Consider the following 24,307-nt stretch of genomic DNA (forward strand, 5'->3'; position numbering starts at 1 on the left):
AGCTCAGATCCCAGGTGAAAGAGATACGAGAGAGCCAGAGGATGTGTTCGTTGCCCGGAGCCTGGAATTAGAAACTACAAAGGTTGGAAGTTTCATAAAGGTGAATCTGCCTCCGATCGTGGACACACTATTCGATGGCTGCTGTGCATTTTTTTTCACTGGGGTCTCTGTTCAGGGCAAATGCCCTGGGGTGAGAGTCAGGAGTCCTGAGGACTAGTCCCGGCTGTGCCCCTATCGGTTGTGTGACGTTAGGAAAGTCGCTAAACTTCTTTGAGCTCCCAAATCTGGGGAGCCAGCCCCCAGCAGTCTACCTTACTGAGTTGTTACTCAAATCAAAATGAACACGCTATGAGAGAGTGCTTCGTAAAGACGCTGTAGATATTTCTAAAGATATATGATCACCCTCCAAAGGCGGTAGTGAGAACAGAAGTCTCTCATCTCTGTTTTCAAAGGAATCATCTTCTAGACATACTGCTGAGAAGTGGCATTTGGGAGTGCGACCGCAGAAGACCGTCTACGTCACAGGATTCAAAAGCAGGCAAGAGCTCACTGTTTCACTCGTTCACCATCTCTGCGTACGTTCGCCCTTGAGTCCTTATGTCACCATCCAGTGCAATACTTGGAGTACTTAACGAGCACACAGTGGGTACTCATACATGTGAGACAAACCAAAGAACGCTAGTCTAAAGATTTCAGTCCCTCTGGTGCAGAAAGGTCGTCCATGGGAAAGAAACTGGGGGGATTTCTGGGAGCCTGAGTCTAGGGTAACCAGCCAACTTGGACTTGGATTTCTGGGACAAACTGCTCACTTGACCTGAGCGTCATATTTGAATATCCATTTTGCCTCCTCCCAGCTGGCAGGGAATAAAGTATGTGAACTAAGGGAAGTCTGGTGGAAAGCATGTGCGTCTCTGAGTTCCCCAAGAGTTTATCCCTAGAGATTTATAGACTGGGCATTTCCCCTCTCCTTTTGCCCCTATTAGTTTCAGTTTCCCTAGCTGACACCATCTTTTCACTGTCAGGAATCCAACAGACTCACACCCCTTCTATTTTTCCTGCATCACATTATCACCTCTAAGATAGATCCCTGATCCCTGTTGGTGGCTTCCTGCCACTAGCTAAATCTCCTACCTAACAGCTCAAGGCATTCGGTGCAAAACTGCAGCCTTCAGCAGGGCTTGGACCTGGAGCTGTTGGGCTTGCCCTGTGCAACATTCACCAGCAACACACGTGTGCTGCAGAACTGCCATCTGGATCGAGCACTGACTGGTGCACACAGCAGGGAAATGACATTTTGGGCCACTGAGGAGATGTGATCGGTGGGGATTTCCCCTTTAAAAACTTACAGCAAAAGCCTGCCTGAGACTATTCAGTATTCATAAGTGGAAAGCAGAGATGGCGTTTCTGTTCCGCCAAGAGCAATAGCTATTTATCATAGCAAATGACTGAAATAGTTATACGTACAATGCTTTACTCAGTGCTGTAAATTACGGTATACAGAAGATTAAACTTAAGCCTAACGCTACCCTTGAGCTTCAACAGCTGAGTCCTATAAATGGGTACCCGTTAAGAAGAGAGAACCTTTTTCCTGGTTACTGTTTAAAAGTGTATCTCTATTAAAAGCTTGTCTTAGCCATAAATTACCAGGAAGCCTGCCCCTGGCCCCAGGCAAGCTCTTCCTCGGGGCACTGACTCACAGAGTCACATCTAAATGACACAGTGACAAGCCTGAGAGTCAAAGCATGTGCTGTGCTGACCTCCAGTGGGATGGAGGTAAGAGGGACATCGCATGGGTCTGAATGAGCACTTACTTCTGGCTCTGGGCCAGGAGAGGGGTGGGAGGGCTCTGTAGGGCCTTAAGGAGATCTTCAAAATTGAAATGATCCCGAACTCCGTCAATCTAAAGAAAATGCTTCTTCTGGAATCTGCTGTTCCGTGAAGTATCAAGGAACCTTGACCTGGAGCCGAAGCCCCACTTTTTTTTTTTTTTGCGGCACGCGGGCCTCTCACTGCTGTGGCCTCTCCTGCTGTGGAGCACAGGCTCCGGACGCGCAGGCTCAGCGGCCATGGCCCACGGGCCCAGCCGCTCCGCGGCATGTGGGATCCTCCCGGACCGGGGCACGAACCCGTGTCCCCCTGCATCGGCAGGCGGACTCTCAACCACTGCGCCACCAGGGAAGCCCCGAAGCCCCACTTGTAACTAACTACATTTTATTCTCCAAGCACTTGCTCCTCAAAGTGTGGTCCATGGACCAAAAGCACCAGCATCACCCGGGAGCATGTTAGAAACACAAACCTGCTGAATTCAAATCTGCATTTTAGCAAGAAACCCCCAGGGGGCTTATATGCACATTAAATTTGGGGCATCAAGGGATAAGTAAGCAGGTGTTAACAGGGAGGAACCCCTTGATTTTCACACTGGAAATCATTACAAGTGACAAACAGGATTTATGGGAACAGGTCCTAAGAGTGGGCTGTGTGATTCTGAGCTCTCTTTTGTCCAATCCTACTTCAGAACATTTTCAGGAACTTGAAAGGTTTTTATGAGCTGGGAATGAATGTATTACTCTGAACTAGAGATATGACCCGAAACACCCCAGGGTGTAAAACAGAGTGAATTAGCAAAAAGTTCATGCTTTGTAAATCAATCATAATCCTCTTGGGAATCAGGAGGCTGACAACGCATGGCAATGTTTTGAGCCAGGATTTCAATTCTTTGTTGTAATTACCAGTTGACTTTAAGTGGGATATGTATGTAAAAATCTATGTTGTTTGAGAAGATAGAGATCCTGAACAACCGTATTCTTTATGAGAAAAAATTATTGTTCAGTATACATGTTAAAAACTAAATGCACTAAATAAATAGATAGATTTAAATAGATAGGTAAAGAAATAAAATAAAATCTATTGTGGCCAAGCTAGCAGAGGGAAAAATGGCAAGACGGTTAAGAAAACTGCTAATTTAAGGGAAGGCAGGAAAGGAGAACAAAAACAAATAAAATGCAAGGTACACAGAATGCAAATTAAAAGACAGAGATAAGTCCAAATATATAAAGATATCACAATAAATGTAAATGGATAAAACTCACCTATTAAAAGACACTATCAGATTGGACTTTTTAAAAAGCCAGCTATAAACTACTTACAAGAGAGACACCTAAAACAAAATGACACAGAAAGGTTGAAAATAAAAGATTGGAAAGAGGTAAGGCAAATACACATTGACCAAAAGAAAATTAGGTGGCAATGTTAATCAGATAAAATAGGACCTAAGGCAAAAGCATTAATAGGGATGAAGACTCCACCACTAAAATGACATGAGTCATAAACTTACATGTATCCAATAGCACAGCCTGAAAATTGTACTGCAAAAGGTGTTAGAATTTCAGGAGAGACTGACACACAACCATCATAGTAGACTTAAAACTCCCTTCTCAGAAACTATAGACCAAGCGGACAAAAATGGTGAGGATAAATAGGATTTGAATAACAAAATAAACAATTAATATATGGAACCCTGCACATAAAAGAGAGATTATACAAGTTTTCTAATAACATATGACACATTAAAAAGAAAAAAGCATGATCACAAAGGAGATATCCTAAGTTATAAAACAGGTAACATAACTTTCCCTGGCCATCACAAATGAAACTAGAAATCAAAAATAAAACAAGAGTAAGGCCCCCCGTCACCACCCTTTACACTTGGAAACTAAAACTATGCTCCTTAATTACTAATTGGCAATGATGTGATTTTTTTTTTTTTCTATGTGTGGCCTAGTTGCTATGGGACCAGGTTAATTTATATGACATTTGTCATGGGTATCACCAGAAACAGGAAACTCCCCAAGCCATTATAGCTTCATTATTTTGTACTTTGAACTAAATTCTAACCCAAAGGGAAGGTAAAGTACCTGACTCCAGGAAGAAAAGAAGGGGTGTGCGTGGGTTAACTACAACCTAGTCGTACAGCACCAGAAGCTGCGGTTGGCTCATTCCCCAGACTGTGCCCTATTCTATCACACTATACCCATCTCTTGCCACTAGCCACTACTGTCTGGACGCAGAGACTGTCCTAGCAGTGCTCTAGTCACCTGGGCAAAGGTGCCATTCAACTGATGTGGCATCCTACAATCAGTAGGGTCCTGGAACCGAGCAAATTCTGTAGTTAACAGTTTACATAGGACCCTCTGTCTGCTTGTTCACAGGGCCAAGCACTTCTTAAAAATGATTGCGGAATGCTGCACAGGAGACACACAAGAAAAATATAGGTCCATGTGTCCCTGGGGTAGAAAGCAGGCCCCCTGAGAAATCCCCCCAAATCAATCCCAAACCAACCACTTCCTCTGGACTGTGCTGCCAGTTCAACACAATTCCAGTGCTGGCTGAATAATGAAAGAAATATTAAAAAGAAAAACACCAAACAACCTAAAAAGAATAGAATGCAGGATGGGGTGATACTGATCACATCGCACTGATGATAGGTCTGCAAGTTCTGTGGGCCAGCAGGGGCGGGGGAGATGGAGCAGTAAGAAAATAAAAGAGAGGACCAGAGCTCTTCTGCCTGTGCCACGGACACCTGTGGTGGTCAAAACAGCCCTGTGGTTCCCTGGCTCACAAACAAGCCACAGAGTTGGGGCAGCTCTCAGGGGACCACTCCCCCTGCCCTGGGCCTCCTCACTGGTCTCGCAATCCTTCTCAAACATCACCAACACTGCCCCCCATCAAAGAGTATCCTAGGCAGAGGTGTGTCGTCAGCACAGAGGCTTCCCACCAACCACCCCCTCGGGTGAGTGTCACAGTGGTAAGCACATGACACGGGCAGCTGAAAAAGTGGCACAAGAATTTTCAGAGCTGCTGTCCAGGACCTTCCTCTTTCAACGCTCCGGTGACTTAATTCATACGCACCTGGAGAGAGTGCCGCCATCAGACGATGCCCTAGAGCTGACTGCCATGCAGGCCACTGAGTCAGGGGTCAGTCGGGGCTGGTGTTAATGGGACCTCACTGCTGGGGACTGGGCAGCAGGGCTCCTGATGGGGGCGGCTTGTTTGAGAGGGATACCTACGGGGTGGGGACAGCCACTTAGCGAGACGAGTGGAAAATCATAGCCACTCCACCAGGGAAGCCATACTCATCTGAGAAAAATGCATCTCTGGAGAAGCCTCAGGAATTTGAAGAAATAATTCCTGGGAGAGAAAAGCAAAGCATCTACGATGCTAATAAACAAGCAAGTAACAGGGTTAGTCAGAAACCAACCCTTAGACAGAAGTCCATAGCTCCAGTTTTGTAAAACAAAGACCAGAGTTGCTTTCTCTGGGAAAAAAAAAAAAAAGATTATTCATTCCACGTGAAGTAAGATTCATCATAGTGAAATTGTTTACTTATTTTTTCATCATTTACTCCCCTCGATTTACATTTTCCCCTGGATGTATTTATTTCCCACGCGTCTCCCACACAGCAATTCCCCAATGTGCACTCATTTTTCAGTAGTGCCTGGCCCCATGAAAGACCAAAGGAAAGGCCTTGGGCAAGCTCTTCACTACAGGATTTCCTCAATTCCAGTATGCCACCTTTGGTAAGAGGCCACATCAACTTAACAGCACCTTTTCCAGAAGAGAAAAAAAAAACCCTGCCGTAGTAAATATACACATGATATGGGAAGAAGCACTTGGACTTTAGAAACAATAGGGCTGGGAACCTTCTTTAGAGACTCCCTGCCCCCCTCCCCAGCCCCAAGGTGAGCCTCTACATGGTGCCTCATATGTGACACTGTGGGAGGGAACTCTCAGTGACCCCAGGCAAAGCACTCAGAATCAGCTCCCGGAGCGAATACTCCAGATGCTCTTCCAAAACGAAAATTGTGAAGGTGGAGTGGCAGTTTGGATGGGAGTTGGGCTCTAGCATTAGGGCGCGAGGTGAAAAGGATGGATAATCGAGCCCACCCTTGAAAACCCTTCCACTCATAAAGTATGGTAGATATGGTTTGGGGATAGTGGGCTCTCTTCATGGCCAGTTTCTCCTCCAGGATTGGAAAAGAGCTTTGTTTCTCTGCTTGGACACCAGATGAAGGAGTGGGCTTGTATGTGGCACTGCACTATTAATCCAAAAAAGTCCATTATTATTATTATCATCATCATCATCACCATCACCCAGTGCACATGGGTGAACTCTGATAAATTCAGAGCGATGGGACTCCAAATCGAAAGAGGCGCATTTTTGTTTTTTACTGCAAGACCTCTGAGTGCTTTGATGGACTGACAACTGCCGAGAACCTCCAGAGGGTCATCTGGCATGCGGTCTTCCCCAAGCATGTGTGTGCCCCCAAACTCCAGCTCTCAGAGCACAGATGCACTACTATGGGGAGGGAACACTGCTTCGGAAAACCCTGTTCTGCTCATTGCTTCGGAGGGGGACAATGCCAAGATGGCCTTTTGAATCAGTGCTGGCAACATTCTTCGCTCGCATTTAAATAAAGCGATGGCTGTTCCCCTAATTTTTCTCGGTTGATACAGCTCCGAGGAATGGAAGGGAGCAGCCCATACAGCGAGGACGAGCCAGTGATGAGTCAGAAGCCGGGGGTCATGTTACAGTGTCAGCCTTCCAGAACTCAGCTGCGGTCAGGGATCAAAGGAGCAGCCTCACCAGTGCTCAGGGAGGAAGGACGGTCCCCCTGCATCAACCTCTCCAACTGCACCTGAACACAGACAGTCACTCTCTTTGAAGGAGCAACATCTTCTAAACGAATGTCCTCGCTTACCCATGGAATGTGGCTTACTCACAACTGGGAAGCCAATTTCCTTCCATGCTCACTTTCTCCCTCCTTTCTTCCAAGATTCATTTTTTAAAAAGTGTATTGAGCACCAATAGTAGAGCCAGCATTCATCGTGTTAACTCAGGGAACACAATGGTGAGCACGATGACACGGCTCCTTGAAACTCCTAGTCTGGGGGGGGGGGGGGGGCGGTGTCTGTGCGTGCGCATGCGCATGCAACAGGGGTGGATAAGTAAACGAGCATTTGCGATGGCTGTCATATATGCGAATCTTGGTAAAGTGGGGAGTGCCAAAAGCGCTTGAATTGGGGTTGGAAGAGTCCTTCTTTCTCCCTGTCTGTGCCCCAAGTCAGGAAATGTGCTCCAGGCTGGGACTCAGGGATGCAAAAGACACAGCCTCAGCGCTTGGGAGCTCAGTACCTAGTGCTCGCAGGTGACTGCTGCACAGCGATCGGTACCATAGGACGGGCGATGCAGGGGGCACAGGGACCAGCTGACAATTCAGTCGGGTGGTAGCTGAGCTCAGCAGAAATGTAGAAAAACACTTAGGGTGTGGCTAGCCTAAAAAGAGGTCTATCAGTGATGTAAAAATGAAGTCATCTGTACTTGGAAAAAAAAATCCAAAGACATTAAAATGGCTATTGTCAAGGTCAACAGCAGCCTTTAGTGGCAACTAGCGGCCTCTTCTCTTTTCTCCTCTCACTCAACCGCTTGGCATTTGACTGGCTCTACAAAACACTTTCTTCTCTTGGCTCCCATGTTGTCATCTTCTGCTGCTTTTCCTACCAGGTCACTGGCCATTCCCCTTCTAACTAACCCTAAATGTTGACCTCTCCCTTTTCCACCTCAATCCACCAGCAAATGTTGTCAGCTACATTTCCAAAATAGATCTCAAGTTTATCCTTTGTTATCCACCTTCACAGCTATGCATCAGTCCCTATGAGGTCTCCCAGGCTCCAAGCAGCCAGAGTGACCTTCTAAAAACACAAACCAGATGATGTCTTTCCCTCACACAGGGTCCTCCCGTGTCTTCTCACCACACCTGGAATGAAGCCCGAACTTTGGGCTCTGCCCTACAGGGCTCTACAGTAGTGGTCCCCCCCACCTCTCTGAAGCCCTCAAACACACCTCACCTGGTGTGCTCTACCTACAGCTCAATCACATTATTGTTTATCAATACATTATTTAACCTACCAGAACACAGGCTTCAAGAAACCCACACTCTTTTTTTTTTTTTTTTTTTTTTTTTTTGTGGTACGCGGGCCTTTCACTATTGTGGCCTCTCCCGTTGCGGAGCACAGGCTCCGGAAGCGCAGGCTCAGCGGCCATGGCTCACGGGCCCAGCCACTCCGCGGCATGTGGGATCCTCCCGGACCGGGGCACGAACCTGTGTCCCCTGCATCGGCAGACGGACTCTCAACCACTGCGCCACCAGGGAAGCCCTAGAAACTCACACTCTTATTTGTCTCATTCACCACTGTATCTGCAGCATTAGAACAATGCCTAGCATACAGTAGGTGCTCAATAAATATTTTTAAAAGAAATTAACGAATCAAAGCTATGCGACTCTGGAGAATGTAATCCAAGAGATTCAGTCTTCAAGAAACAGGCTTAAAAAAAAAAAAAAAAAAAAAAAAAAAAAAGAAACAGGCTTGAATAAGATTATAACTGTAAGGTTTTTTTTTTCAATTAAAGATGAATTCAATAATACTAAAGTAAAAAAAATGCTAAAGTTATGAAGATCCTCTTAATCTGTCTCTAAATTTGAGCTGAGCTGTTACATATGCTTTTTTTTTTTTTTTTTTTTTTTGGCCATGCCGCGTGGCATGTGGGATCTTAGCTCCCCCGACCAGGGATTGAACCCGCGCCCCCTACAGTGGAAGCACGGAGTCTTAACCCTTAACCACTGAACCACCAGGGAAGTCCTTGGTTTGTTTACTTGTAAAATTTTACCTGGTTTACAGAAACTTGCAAGAAAAGGGAATTCCATTGAATTTAGAGGAAACCATCTACTGTTTGACGGGGGGAGCGTCTCATGGATCTGCTCATTTGCTGGAGATGAACAAGAAGCTAAAGACAGAACTGATGGTAGTACCCACTCCACCTCTTCTGCAAGCTTGCTTCTTTTTACTTTTTGATATTTAAAGGTCTATGCAAATGCTGTGGCTCTCAAAACATGGACTGTAACTGATTTATTCCTCCTTTCTGAATTCCCTCAAAATTGTGCCCAAGTTCTTTACCTAAGCCAACGAGCAGACAAGATCAGTGGCATAGGTTAGAAAGATGAGAAAGAAACAGGGAGCTCAGGTGCCCCCCCCCCCAAGCACTGCATTTAGTCTCCAGCATCCTACAGGGGACCAAAACAACCTTTCTGTATGGAAGTGTAGTTACACTGCTGCCGGGAGTTTGAGATCCAAAACATTGAACCAGTACAGTGGTTAAAGTGATCTAGAGTCAGACATAGATTGGAACCTTGGTTCTGCCACTTACATCAGCCTGATTTTGAAGAAATTTCCTAAATCCTCTGAGTCTCCCTGTCCTTGGCTGTGAGATGAGAATACTATGACCACAGCACCTTAGGGTGGCAATAGGATTAAATAACAAAAATCTTAGCATATATAAGTGCTCAATAAGTACATTAGCTTTATTGTTGGCTTTGGTATTTTTGTCTGCCATTAGCAGAGAAAAAAGAAAAGCCAGGGTTTGGGACCAGGTCAGCCTGCTATGTTCTAGACACACCTTTAATTCTAATTAGAGCAGCGTTAAGTTCAAAATACAAACATGTGAAGTGGAGCAAAATGTGGTCCCACTTTATCGTAGATTCTTTCAGTTGTGATGCTTGATTTAAGTTGTGATGCTTGATTTAATGCTTCACTTTATCGTAGATTCTTTCAGTTGTGATGCTTGATTTAAGGCAGAACCATTTGTTAGTCCGTGATTTTTTTCCTTAGGGATCTTCTTATTATAGGGATTTCCTTAGGATCTCTAGTATGACTGCACTTTACCAGGGACAATGGAAAGATGAAATAAGAAGAAAGAACAGCAGACATTGTTTCTGATCGTAAGGAACCCGAAAGATATATCAAGCCAAGAGTTAATTCTGGATCAGGGATCCATTCATCAAATTAAGGTTAAAAAAGAATCCCACTAACAAAATCAAGTTTGCACAGATTCACTCATTCTTGCCAAGTCTTATTAGTTAATACTGTCAGACTTGACAAAGAATATGTTTGATGAGACCAATTTACTTTAATTATTTTATACGTCTCTGGTATAAATAATCTAGTCTCATAAAAGACAACCCACAATAACAACAACAGAAATTTAATCTCAACAAATGAATTCAACTTAATTGACCAAAAACTCCAGCCCTGCTCTGTGGCAATCTACACTTTCAGAAAGGAAGTTCTGGCAGGATAATTAGCCGGTGATGATACCCGGGAAGCCCAGGGGCACTGGCATTGGGAGGGACGGACTTTCTCTAGGGCTCAGAAGCACAAATGGTTTGTTTCCTGCTCAACCAGAGGTCACCCGGAGATAGACAAAATAAAAAGAACAATTGCAGGAAACCTTGGAACCTCGTTAATGAGGCTTCCATGTGTGGCACTGCTGGGCTCTGCTGCTCTGGGTACCCACCCGGCATCGGCATCTGGATGTGGACGGGAGGGCTGGAGGTAACAACCTCCAGCAGCCAGTTGCTGTCACTCATTTATTTTGCAGCCCAGCCCCTCTGCTTCAGCTCACAGTTCATTAAATTCTACTGCATCACCATCAACATGCAAAATAGCTACTTGAAGGGCATTCAAAAATATAATCAGAAAAGGGAATAAAAAGCCCTCTCTGAGAGAGAGGGACAAAAATTAATCCTCTCTTGTCTACTGAGTGACAACTAGGTTCTTTGGTTCTAACATGTATATTATTTAAGTAGCAGTGACATCCAACGATTATCTCTGTCTGATGGATGGGGTGTGGGGCTGTATAGTTCTCTGCTTGGAGGGTAAGCACCAAATGTGGCTGAAAAATTCTGAAGGATCTGTGTATATGGATAGGTTATTTCTTTTGCCATTTTTTCCCCTTTTTTGATTTTCAGGTGGGGAGGACTGAGACTTTATGGACTTCTGCAACATATCTTGTTTTATGCTTTGAACATGACTGTGATGGGGAAATTATCCTGATGACCCGTGCATACACACTCACTTGAATGTGGAGAAAAACTTAAATACAGAAAAGCACAAAATATGATAGGACAAATGGAGATGTTATATTTTATGGCAGTGGTTTTCAACTGGGGGCAATTTTGTCACCTAGGGGACACTGGCAATTCCTGGAGACAGTTTTCGCTGTCATGACTGGGGGTGGGGGCTGCTACTGACATCCAGTGGATAAACTACAGGGAAGCTGTTCGACATCCTACAACGCACAAGACGCCCCCATAACAGAATTATCCAGCCCCAAATGGTAACAGTGCTGCCGCTGAGAAACTCTTCTTCATGGTAGTTCATTATGTAAATATATTAGGAGATAAGGACAGAAAAAAAATCATACTCCTTTCATTTAGGCAAATCATACAACTCCATAAATGCCCAACCCAATTACAACACCACAGCTTGGATCTGCCTATTATTCTTCCCTTTACTTATAATATTTCAAATTGATTAAACGTGTGCAACTACTAAAAGTAATAAAAATATGTTTCCATTGCAGGTATCTTGCACCTCCTAGTTTTGAGCTTGCATACAGGCTTGTGGACACAGATGGGAACCCCCCCGCCCCTGCTCCCCCCCCACACACATGCACACACCACACACAGAGGATTCTTTTCGGAAGATATGGCAATACCACTCTCTCTGGGTTGAGGTTGGGACCCACAGCATCGACACAAGAGGAGGAGTCACAAATGTCACCCTCACACTCCATGGTAATCATAAGTGAATATTCTCTGGAAGAGATTTCATTATAAATCTCTGTAGCTTATCACTTGGTTAACAATAGCTTAACTTTTTTTTTTCCTAAAGTAAACTTTGTTCCACCACTGTGCTAAGTACTTCCCACATGCGAGTTCCTTTAATCATCACAACAATCTTACGAGATAAACTACGATCCCATTTTAAGAATAAGGAGACTGAAGCACAGAGAGGCAAAGTAACCTGCCCAAGGTCACACAGCTAATAAATGGAAGAGCTGGGACTTGAATCTAGGCAGACTGACCCCAGGGAGGCTATTCCCAACCACGAGGCTCCTACATCGTGTCAGTGCGTCAAGCCACAACTTGGGCTGGACAGCTACGAGAGACAGGGATGCCTGCCGAATGGGATCAGGACGCCCAAAGCAAGGCTTTTTCTGTTTTCCCCTTGTCTACGCCTAAATAACCTCATCAACTAACCTAAGCGACTTTAGAAACAAACCAATTCCTCAAAATCCTAGATCTCCTGGGTAGAGGTTTAAAAAGTATCCAAAGGGCCCATGTACAGAGGAAACAGACCTAAGGGGCCCACACAGATAGGGTGGCACAGAAAATGGCCTGCAGGGAGCCCCTACCCCTACGTCAAGCAGAGGGTCTCCTGAGCAGTGGGCATGCCTACTTTTTACGTCTCAGACACCAGCTTGGGGCACAAAGTCAGGAGCAACAGGAAAGCAGACAGTGCTGGGAGCGGGGCTTCACATGACCCCCATACGGGGAGGCGGCCAAGCCCAGATGGACCTCGGCAGGGACCCCAGAGAGACACTGGGAGCTTCATGGTGTTTCCAAAGGAGCTGACACTGGGGCCGCATGTGAATGTAAACCATACTCATAAAAGGCAGATCCTCAGAACTCCTGGCAATGTAATCATCTTCAGGCCAACAAGTCCTGCCTCAAGAGTGTGGGAAGCCGAAGATGAATCACAGGCCAGAGTCCGCAGGCTGACCTCTGCGCACACATCCCCCGAGACGGAGAGAAACGAAGGCAGGAAGCACTTGACTGAATTGGTTTTCCCATTTTTCATAAGAAACATTCAACTTAATAAAAAATAGCCAAACTTTATTGACAATAATAGCTATCCTTTCTTTATTTCCTTACTATGTGCCAGGAAACTACTTTATCTCTGTTCTTCATAGCAACTCTGCAAGGCAGGAACTATCGCCTTCATTCTAGAGGAAAAGGAGGCTCAGAAAGGTCATGTAATTAGCCCAAGGTCTCACAGCTAGTAACTTGGGTCTGTTTGACTCCAAAATTCATGATTTTTCCACAACGGCTTTCACTGTTTCACATTACTTGTCAACCTCCAAAGTCCTCAGAACCAACTGCCTACACACACACACACACACACACACGCACACGCGCACACACACACACACCCTTTTTTCATTTAACTTAACCAGGTCACTGAAATCTTGAAGGCTGCCATGCATCCATCTCTCTGGATATATGATCCCTAAAATCAGGAGCTGAATCACAGGTGCTAAGAACGGGCAAGTTTCCAAGAGAACACAGGCCCAGTCCCCTGTCATTTAAAACGGTGACAAGTCCAGGGTCTAAGGGCTGGGCAAGGCCCAGCTGGGATCTGGCCCCAGGTGTGCTGGACCCTGGGCTGTGTCCCTCCCACCGCACCTCAGCTCTGCTTCCCGGGGCCACGGCCGCGGATGGATGAACGCATTTCTAGGTGCTGGGAATACAGAGCTGGAAAGGTACATCCCTAGTCCTGAGAGGATCCTAGAAGCTGGCGGATGTGCTGAGACAGTCCACAGATAAGTGAAGTGCGCGGCAGAAGGTGGGAGGCATTGGAGAACAGAGTGCTATGGATATGAAGAGGGCTGAACCGCGTCCAGCTGCTGGCCATGGGGAGATGGCACGGGGAGAAGAGGAATGAACGCATGCTCTGGGTGTGCCTGCAGGGAGGCGCCTCTGGCCAGTCATTCCGCACCAACAACTCCCCCGAGGCAGGCAGCGCACCGATCTTATGGACCAGGTGGAGAGACGGGAGGCTACCTGCCTGAGATCACGCAGTTAATGAGGGAGTCATGTGAACTGCTTTGCCTGCCTCCAAAGCCCACGTTCTCTCCACTTTAAAACTTCAGATGCTGTTCTGCGGAGCCCTGGCGGGTTGAGAGGCCAGGAGTAGGCCAGGGACCCCAATTTCAACCTCTCTGGCTCTGCTGTGTATCTATATCCGTATTTGGGTTCTACAGATGAGACTCCGTTTGAGAGAAAGCTCTGCTGCTAACAAGATCGAGTTTGAAACCCTGTACTATGATGTGTTACCTGCAAGGCAAGTGGGTCAGGCCTTTGAGTTTGGGCTGGGACAAGAAGGGCATGTGACCCACACTGGGAGGCAGTGAGGGACAATGGCTAGGCAAGCAGGCGAGGCACGCACTTCCCTCTCTCTGGAGCGATGCGGCCTGCGTTCAGAATCAGGCTTCACACCTGCTTGGCTTTGCAACCCTGGGCAAGGTGCTCCTAAGCCTTAGCTGCCTCAAGTTCAAAATGGGGGTAACACTGGTACCTACTTCATGGGGGTGTTGAGAGGGTCAGGATCACATGTTCAAAGATAAAGAAAGCATATAGCATGGTGCCCGGCACTTAGCACAGTGCCATTCTCGTTAACTTGCTGATTACAGCGAGGCTAGTCATAGGAGGTGAAAGAGCAAAAAAGGAAATACTATGACACTATAGGAGGAATTTTCAGGGCAACTAAGAAATCCTCACTGTTCCCGGAGTGTTGCTCTCGTTCTGAGCTCTGCCTCGTGTTCTCCTGCCCTTGATAAATGCGGGCTGCACACCCGAAAGACGAGGGAGGCTTAGGGGCCTCCGTCTGCTGAGATGTGGCCACACCCCCATCGCTGCTTGTCAGCTGATTCAGCAAGAAGCTCAATGGAGACGGGGCTTCGGGGGATGAGATCGGTGACCCCAAACCCCCAAACTAATTTACCGCCACTGTTCAGGAGGTGGCCACAAACCCCCGGCTCTCCCCCTAAGCTCAACTTGCTCTGGCGCCAAAAGGCCTAGGACAGAGGGAGGCACGTGTCTCAGCCCGGCCGAGCCCCAGAGGCCTCCTTCGCTGGCTAGATGAGGCCTTGCCTTGGGCGGAATTCTGCAGGGCACAGTGGGGTCCCAGGTCCCTTTTAGGTTCTTGCCGTCAGAGACCCTGCCAGCGAATTAAGTTCCCAGAGGAGGTTGTGACGGCTTATGGGATTTCTGTCTGTCTTGTTCACTGCTGCGCCCCAGTGCCCAGAACAGCAGCACATCCCATGAATGAATGAATGACGATCCCTTTTGGCATCTTCATGAGACAAACAGAAGCAGGGGCCGCGGAGCTTCCACAGTCACCCCCTGACCCAGCAGTTGGGTGGGATCTTCCTGCCACTGCTCTGCTCTTGACTCCCTCTCCTGTCACCCCAGCTGGTAGCACCACCACCGGGCCTCTGACAGCCCCCCTGGGAGAGGCTTGACCTTTTATCTCCTCCTGGGAGAAGGAAGGGTCATAGCTACAGAGCCTCAAGCAAGAAGATCAGCTCCTGTGTCATGCTCATTCTGCCAGAAACGGAAATGTTAGAGCTGGAAGCGCCCGCGGAAGTCACCTCTTGTGGAAGAAACGAGGAAACCAAACACTGAGACATGTAGCAAGTAGCCCCAGGTCACAGAGCTGGCTGCCAGGAGGGGCAGGAGACCTGGCCTCTCAACAGAGCTCTTTGTACGGCACTTTCTAGGAGCCTCTATGCCTGTGCAGGTCAGAGAGTCTCAGAAGCCTGGATTCTCTATGTATTATAAACACAAAACACACCTAGAGTTTACACACAGACGCAGGTTCTACATATATATGCAGCTATGTAAATGACATATACGTATATACATATTCATAAGTGATATTAGGATATATATAACTATTCTGTAGTCCCAAATACATTTACTAGAGAGCTTAGATAAGCCCATCTCCTTTTATTTCATACCTGTTTATTACAGGATGGTGATAACTGCAGGGCTGGGGTAAAATAAGAAATCCTGAGTGTGAGAAAGGGGAAGCGTGTAATTTGCAAAAGCGTATTTGATATTATAATTGCTTTGTTTTGTTTTTTTTTTAAGGCACAATATTTAATGTGCTTTGAAATTTAACAGTAAAGAAGGGCATTTGGATTTTACGTTCAACAAAAAAGGAGGAGAGTTTAAACCAAAAGACTGGGAACTACTGCTCTGGAACTCAGAGCATATGACAACTTCGGAAATTGGCTGGTCCAACACCCCGTGTGAAGACAGGAAACCTCCACTCAGAGAGGTTAAGTCACTTCCTGTCTCAGATCAGTAGCTGTTTATTTGCTATAGGGGAGCAGCCTCGTGGAGGTTATCTGTTGTAAGTCCACACAGCACCTGCACTGAAGGAGACCAGCATTTGCTGCGGAACAGCTGAAGGGAATTTCTCACTTCAAGGATGTAAAGATACAAAGGGAAAGTGAGTTCCCAAACAGGCCTGGCTTTTTTTTAACAAGGATGATTCTTGGAAGAGAATGCTACATGCATTTCTCGGGGGGCAGCAGCCCAGTGGTCCCACACGGGACCCAACCCTCCTGTGTGTCCATACAGGGAGACTCCGCCGTGCCCTCTCTCAGGGGGACCCAATGTCAGGTTGCGAGGCTGCAGGAGGGACTGCTCGAGCCACCACTGCCCCTCCCCTTCGTCATCTGCAGAGGCCACCACCCATCTACCTAAACACTGAGAGGCTTTCTCTCTGGTGTCCCGGCAGGACTGAGTGTGCGGGCAGAAGGACTGCAGCTTCTAAGACAGGCAGCCTGGGAGCAGAGGTAGAGCCCCAGGAGGAATTCACCCATGGCCTTGGGCTAAGACAGACCCAGGGCCAGACCACAGGGGACGGTTCCTCCCTGATGTCGGACACTGGCCGGTGCAGGAGTCCACTTACCGCAGTGGGACTGGAAGACCTGCGGCTTGACGACCTGGTTACAGGCACTGCACACCACGAGGTAGAAGTCGTCGTGTGCTGGGTAGTGGCCAAACAAGTGCATATCTGTGGGGGAAAGGAAAACAGGTTGTTTTGAAAAAGCAACCAAGTCTCAGAAGGTGGACGGTTTCTTCTTGGCATTTCCTCGAGGACAGTTTTTCAAACAAGACGCGCAGAAAGCAATCATCTTTACGAAAGGGAAAGCAGTTTCTCCTAATGCAGCTCCCTACTCTCAGGGAAGCCCGTGCCTCAGAGAACCCCTCCTTATTTTCCTTGCAAACAGACGGCTACCCCTGTTGGTTTGGTCAGCGAGGTTGGGCTGCCTGGAATCACATGCTATGGGGAGTGACCCTGTTCTGAAAGAGGGCCCTTGGGTTAGCTGGGACCCAACGAGGCTCTAGTCATTTTAGGATGGGGGAGCTCCTCCAAACCCATTTCAGCGTAGGCAGAGCCTCCCAGGTGAGTGACGGGGCGAGAAAGCCTGGAGAGACAGAGGAGTCATCCTGGTCTCGGCAGCTGCCTGGGCTCCCCATCACCTGTGGGAGACTCCAGGGTAAAAGGAAGTGTCCAGACAAGTGGCTTGTCGGCCGCCATCATTACGCATTCTTTATGTGGCAAAGATTTACCGAGTGCCTAAGTGTGCCGGGTACCGACCATGCTGGGTTCCAGGGATAACTGGTGAACAAGAACGAATGCCCTGCTCTGCTGGAGCAGAAAAGAGAAGAATTAACCGAATCACACAAGTCATCACTTGGTTGTAACAGTGGTACCTCCTAAGGAGGAGATGCACAGGGTCCCATGAGAGGGTGTGGCAGGTAGACCTAACCTTGTCTGAGGCATTGGAGAGGCTTCCCTGAGGAGGGGTCAGAGAGAGAAAAGGCCAGGGGAGGGAGAGGAAAGTTCCAGGTCTGCCGAGGAAGGAGATTCTGTGTGTCAGCAGAACCTCTTGGCTGGAACAGAACAAGGGGGGAGCCCATAAGGTGGAAGCCTTGTGGACCAAGGTAGAGATTCTGAACCTGACTTTAAGATCAGTGGGAAGCTACTGAAGGTTTTTAAGCAAAGAAGTGACAGAGTCAGATGGACACTGTTAGAAGATCAGTTATGTGGCCTACGAGACACAATCACATAGGTCCACACAAAAACCTGCCCACGCATGTTCACGCATGTTCACTGTAGCATTATTCCTAACAGCCCAAGGGTGGAAGCAACCCAGCTACCCATCAACTGCTGAACAAATAAATGAAATGTGATCTATCCATACAACGGGATATTATTTGGGCATAAAAAGGAGTGAAGTACTGATACCTGCTACAACATGGATGAACCTTGGAAACATATGCTAAGTGAAAGGAGCCAAAGCCCACGTATTATATGATTCCATTTACATGAACTGTCCAGAACAGGCAAAACTAGAGAGACAGAAAGCAGATTAGTGCTTGCCTTGGGCTGCGGGGGGCCCTGGAGGGAACTGTCGGACAGCTGCTAAAGGCTACGGGTTTCTTTGGGGGTGATAATAATGTTCTAAGATTGATAGTGGTGACGGCTGCACAACGCTGTGAACACACTACAAACCACTGAACAGCACGCTTTAAACGGGTGAATTGTGTATGTGAATTATGTCTCAAGAAAGCTGTGTGTGTGCAGGGGGTCAGCTTGGAGGATTCGGTGGTCATACCTCCTCGCCCACTGTGGGGTGGGGGGCACTCTGCCGGCCTCTCCTTAGCTGACTGGCTCCAGGGCCACTGAGAGCAGGGCGGACAGAGGAAATAAAAGACACGTTCTGTATGAAAGTCTTTGCGTCACAGAGCTGAGCTTCCTCTCCCCAGCGCCCCCATGCCCTCGTTTTTTAGACTCAACCTGTGTCTTTACTGAAAACCACCGGGCGCACGATGGTTCTCCCAGCTGCAGGGCGAGGCCACAGGGAAGCCAAGTTCCTTCTGATTCAGGCACGGCTCATTTATAAGCCAACACAAGCTTCCAGTGCAGCCCCGATGCTTAGAGGGAAATGGAACCGACCCACTTGTCACGCGGCCGGGAGCCAAGACCCCCACCCCAGAGGAGGCTGGACTGGAAGGGTGAGAAGGGCCCCCATTGCTGGGTCCCCTCCACGTGCGAGGAACCCGCACACCTGCGGCGGGATGCGGACCAGACCGGGGCACAGGCGCACTGAGCCTCTGCATCATCTGTGGCTCTGGTCGCAGCCCATCATTTCCCCTCTAGGACTCGCCTCTGTTTCCACTCTGACTAAGACATTACCGGAGGGGAGCGTTATTAGTCAGTGCCTGGTAGGCGGAGGCCTGTGGAACGAGGAGGCCTGAGAGAGAACCCAGCTGTTACAAAGGCCTGCGGCGTGGGGAGGCCCAGGCCGGGCGTACCCAGCATGTCCGGGGCCCTTGCTTCAGAGCCTCCCAGCGCACAGAGGATGCACCCGGTCCCACATTGCTGACACCACTCCTGCTTTACATTTTATTTACAGATTATTTTTATAATATATAGTCTTTTTTTTTAATAACAAAAGTGATCCATGTTCTTTGAGGATACATATGAAAAATACAGAAAAGCCAGAAGAAATAAAAAAAAAAAATCACTGGCAATCTTTATTAACACTTTGCATCTCATTTAGATTTAGTCACATTTTCTATCCAGGAACATGTGAAACCAGGAACTGGCAAGGGCTAAGACATTTATTTATTCAACAGCATTTCCTGAGCTGCCTTCCAGCCTTTCTGCAATAGATCAGGCTAAAAAGGCATGAAAGAAATGCATTAATTAAAAAAACAAAAAAGCGCATCCACAAAATTTTCATGAGCACCTACTCTGCACCAGAAGCTGTGCGGAGTATGGGAGGCTGAGAGCTGTGGGTGAGGAACGCACCTCTGCACCTTTGTCGTGCGCGCCTGATGATATGCCCAAGGCCTGTCAGGCCTCCAGCTGCCGTCCCATTTCAGGATTCCTCCAGGAACCTGTAGACCCCACCCCCTACACGCACCTCTAGGTCAAGAGTTGAAGGTGAAGGTTAGGCTGGTCAGAGACTGGCCACCCTGGGGGTGTCCTCCTCTAGGCCCTTCACTCCACTGGGACTCTCCTTGGTTTCCTCCAGGGCAGTTTCAACCATGCACACGTCTGCTCAGAGAGTGTCTCCTGTGGAAACTGAGAGGACCTGCTGGCCTACTTGATTATTCCTTGGTGATCAGGCCTTAGAATCTCCTCGACAGGCTGCCCAGGCTCTGGGAGAGCCTGGCAGATGCGGAGTGAGATAGGGACACCTGGCTTCTCAGAACCACCACGTCACGGGGCCAGGCCATCTCGGTCCCTGTGTGTCTGCTTGGGGGTGAGGAAGGAAGGCCGGGGAGAACTGGAAACTACTATGTCTGGCATCATGCTAGGCATCCTATTATTAATTCTCCCTCTCTCTCTCTCTCTCTCTCTCTCTCAATTTACCACCCAAATAGAGCTGGCAGCTCATAGTTTAAAACAGGGGTGTGCTGACGTGGGCTTGTACCAGCTTTCGAGAGCCAACTGTGCAAGTCTCCCAACTTGTTCAGTGAGATCAAGGTGGTAACTTGAAATCAGCCCTGGTGAGAGTATTTTTTTTTTTTTTTTTTTTTTGGCGGTACGCGGGCCTCTCACTGTTGTGGCCTCTCCCGTTGCAGAGCACAGGCTTCTGGACGCACAGGATCAGCGGCCATGGCTCACGGGCCCAGCCGCTCTGCGGCATGTGGGATCTTCCCGGACCGGGGCGCGAACCCGTGTCCCCTGCATTGGCAGGCGGACTCTCAACCACTGCGCCACCAGGGAAGCCCTGGTGAGAGTATTTATACCACGGAAATGGGCACTACAAATCTTCTCTTTTCTTTGGAAAGCCGCATTGTTAAACATTTACTGGTGCACCACTGAACGAAGATGGGAAGAAAAGGGAAAAGTGAAACCACCTGTAATGACACCACCTCGAGATAACCACTGTTGGCATGTTAATATATATCCTTCTAGACTTTGTTATCTCATTACATTATCTTAGTTAATCCTCATAACTAACCCACAAAGTTGCTATCATCCCACTTTCCAGGCAAGGAAACAAAGGTAAGAGATCCCAAGGCAGTGATCTTTAAAGTAGGATGAGATTCCTACTCTACAGCCCACACTCCCATCTCAGCAAAAGGCCACGTGTTTCATAAGAGCAAGATCTCATTTCAAAGATGAAGAAACCAGTCTGGAACGCTTCCGTGCATGACTAATGGGCTCTGAGGGAGCCGCTGGCGTTTGCACAGGCCTGGGGTCAGAAGGAGGGATTTAGAGCGCAGTGTCCTTTGCTGTGCAACTTCAGGGCAGGTGCCTAACCTTTCTGAGTGTCAGTTTCCCCTTCCACAAAACGGGGCTCACGGTTCTTGCCTCATGGGGTTGCTGTGAAGGCTCATAAAAGCTGCCTGGCTTTGTATTTTCTTCCTCCAGGGATTCGGAAGAACGTGTGGAAAAAGCTTTAAACAAGGTCTTCTCCCCTATTTTTCAAAACTAACTTGTCCTCATTCCAGTGGGAGAGTTGCTCCAGCCAGCACATTCTTTGACTCTCCTGCGTAACCACTCACAGCCAGCCTCCCGGGGAACCTCAGCGTTCCCTCCAACCTGCAGAATGTCCTGTGTGTGCAAGTACACCATCGCGCACTGTGTGGACAGATGAGGGCTGAGGGCCACTGGGAGGACACTCTCTAGGCTGTGGTCAGGTCCCAAGAAAACGTGCATAAAGGTGATGGGACTGTGCCCATCACAGTGTTCATCCATCTCCCAAACAGACAAAGCCACGCCTGTCTGTTTTGCCCCATTTTGCCCCTGCAAATGAATCAACTGTTGATCAGATAGATCAGATAGTACCACCATAGCACTGTCACAGAGGTGACCTTAGTCATCCTCCTTGCCTGATTATGGGAAAGGTGAGAGCAAGCTCCATAGCTCCATTTTGCAGATGGGGAAACAGAGATACTCTTGCTTCTAGGTCAGTATTTTTTGTTTTTGTTCTTTTTAATCCCAACTCACTATACACAAATACATACCTATTTTATCTATCTATCTATGTATCTATCTACCTATCTATCCACTCATCCATCTATCCATCATCTCTCGTTGGAACATGTACGTTACACTCTGATATGTTCTGGTCTACTCATTTCTTTTTATTTTATTCTGTTCTATTTCACTGAAAAAAAATGCTCACTGAGATCTTTTTTTAAACATTTTATTATTATTTATTTTATTTATTTATTTTTGGCCGCGTTGGGTCTTTGTTGCCATGTGTGGGCTTTCTCTAGTTGCGGCTACTCTTCGCTGCGGGGCTCGGGCTTCTCATTGCGGTGGCTTCTCTTGTTGCAGAGCACGGGCTCTGGAGCGCAGGCTCAGTAGTTGTGGCGCACGGGCTTCGTTGCTCTGCGGCGTGTGGGATCTTCCCGGACTAGGGCTTGAACCCGTGTCCCCTGCGTTGGCAGGCAGATTCTTAACCACTGCGCCACCAGGGAAGCCCAGCTCACTAAGATCTTGAAATTAACTTCTTGACCCTTTAATGGGTCACAACTCAAAGTGTGGAAAACACTCTTCAAGGCAATCCACTGAGTTAGAGGCTGAGCAGAGCCTGAGAGTTAACTGGGCATTTACAGAGGTTGGAGCTGGTCCTTAGGAGTCACCTGGGTGTCTGAAGCCATGAATTTGTGCCGATTATATTCTGGAGAGTGCCGTGCCAGCTCACAGGAGCTGATTGCATCTCTTCCTAACTCTGCATTCAGTGAGGCAAGTCGGTGGCCTGAATCAGCCAAGGTGGGAGTATTTACACCATGGTAATCAGCATCCACTACAAACCAGGGCTGCTTCTCTTGGAGAGCTAGCTGTGAAAATATTTACCAGCACACCACTGACTAGCACCCACCATCACTCCTCCCTGGATCAATTTCCTTAGTTCTAGAAATGGAGAAAATTATATCTGTCATCTACCACACTGGATGCAGAAAGGCTTCTGTGCACTTGGGAGGAAATCATTATGTTAATATAAAATTATAGTAATGATATTGATCATTAACCCCGAAACATACGCACAACAGAGCCAGGTAAGCATATTGATCACCTTCTGTATCAGATGAGCACAAAAAGCTGCCACTTGTCCAGCTCTGGTGGTGAGAATGGTCCTGGGGGAGGCGGAGTGGGGATGTTGGAGTGGAGAATGAAGTTCTCTTCAACGTCTGTCAACTTAATGCTTACTCTTTAAGGGCTATTCATGGAGATTATTCACACATTAGGCTCAGAGTATTAAATTAATGCTGCTCATACGTGGATCACACACAGGCTATTCTCAGTGCCTCTGTTTAAAGCAGGCAGTTCTTTACTTCTTCTCTTCCTTTACTTCTGGTGGAAGTCTCATTTGCAGCAGAGTCAGTCATCAACGGCATTCATGTTATCGACTTCGTCTGGCATCCTAGGCCTGCCTCCCCATAGCACTTAGGTTCCCACAGGGCTAGTCTGGCTCTCACAGCTTCAACTCCCCTGAACACCTCCCTCCCACATCCCTCTGCCCCTCTCCTCTCTCAGATGGCAGAGGAGGGATGGAGGGGACAGAACCCAGCTGGGGTGGAAGAAGAGAAAGTTTAGGACACCAGAATGGTTCCTACGAAGGTAAAATAATAACTCTGTGGGACTTCCCTGGTGGCGCAGTGGTTAAGAATCTGCCTGCCAATGCAGGGGACACGGGTTCGAGCCCTGGTCTGGGAAGATCCCTTAGATGCCACAGAGCAACTAAGTCTGTGCGCCACAACTACTGAGCCCGCGTGCCACAACTACTGAAGCCCGTGCTCCTAGAGCCTGTGCTCCGCAACAAAAGAAGCCACGACGATGAGAAGCCCACACACCACAACGAAGAGTAGCCTCCGCTCGCCGCAACTAGAGAGAGTCCGCGCACAGCGATGAAGACCCAACGCAGCCGAAAATAAACAATAAATAAATATATAAATTTATTTTTTTAAAAAAGAATAATAACTCTGATTTCCTGGTGTAGTTGATAACCTGCTTCTTAAGTCAATGCTGAAAAAGAAATTGGCAGAATGGGAGCAGCATTTTATAAACAGCTTTCAGAGGGGAACACTTCCGACAAGGAGAGTCGTGAGCGTATTAACTTTCCTTTATATCCAGTATTCACTTCGAGAAAACGGCTGAAGTAAAGGAACAGGCAGGGTGACATATCCAATTTGCTATTTGTACAGGACTCGTTTCTAAGATGGGAAGACAGCTGGTTTTGTGGCTTCAGGATCACACTAGATTCTGTGCACTTTTGCATTTGCCCCTGGACACCTTCCAAAGCTCAAGACTTGGGCATTTACGAAGAAACAACTGGTGAGAGCTCGAAAGATGAAAAACTTAAGGAAGAGTGATTCCTTCCCTTTGCAAATGGGAATGCCAAGTCAAGCACAGGCTGCACAGAGAAGCAGCTAGAAGCAGACTAGCTTTGAAGGCTGGGGGACAGCTTATCAGCAATCTGTGATGCCTGTGCTCACTAGAGAAGATCAGAAGATCCCGCAGCGGGAAAAGGAAGACAGCAAAGCAGACAACTTTGAATGTTAGCTTCTTGGGAAAAAAACAA

At 47.6% G+C, this 24,307-nt stretch overlaps 1 protein-coding gene across 4 annotated transcripts in view; it reads right to left on the minus strand.

Moving 5' to 3' along the window:
- Positions 1–24,307, minus strand: part of ATXN7L1 (ataxin 7 like 1) — a 239,121-nt gene that overhangs the window by 136,827 nt on the left and 77,987 nt on the right. For all 4 annotated transcript variants that reach the window (XM_060157270.1, XM_060157269.1, XM_060157268.1 and 1 more), the window contains exon 3: positions 16,660–16,764. In XM_060157270.1, coding sequence (XP_060013253.1) covers positions 16,660–16,764 — 105 coding nt within the window. The remainder of the gene's footprint in view (positions 1–16,659; positions 16,765–24,307) is intronic.

Source organism: Lagenorhynchus albirostris, chromosome 8 (assembly GCF_949774975.1).
Source record: "Lagenorhynchus albirostris chromosome 8, mLagAlb1.1, whole genome shotgun sequence".
Lineage (NCBI taxonomy): Eukaryota > Metazoa > Chordata > Mammalia > Artiodactyla > Delphinidae > Lagenorhynchus > Lagenorhynchus albirostris.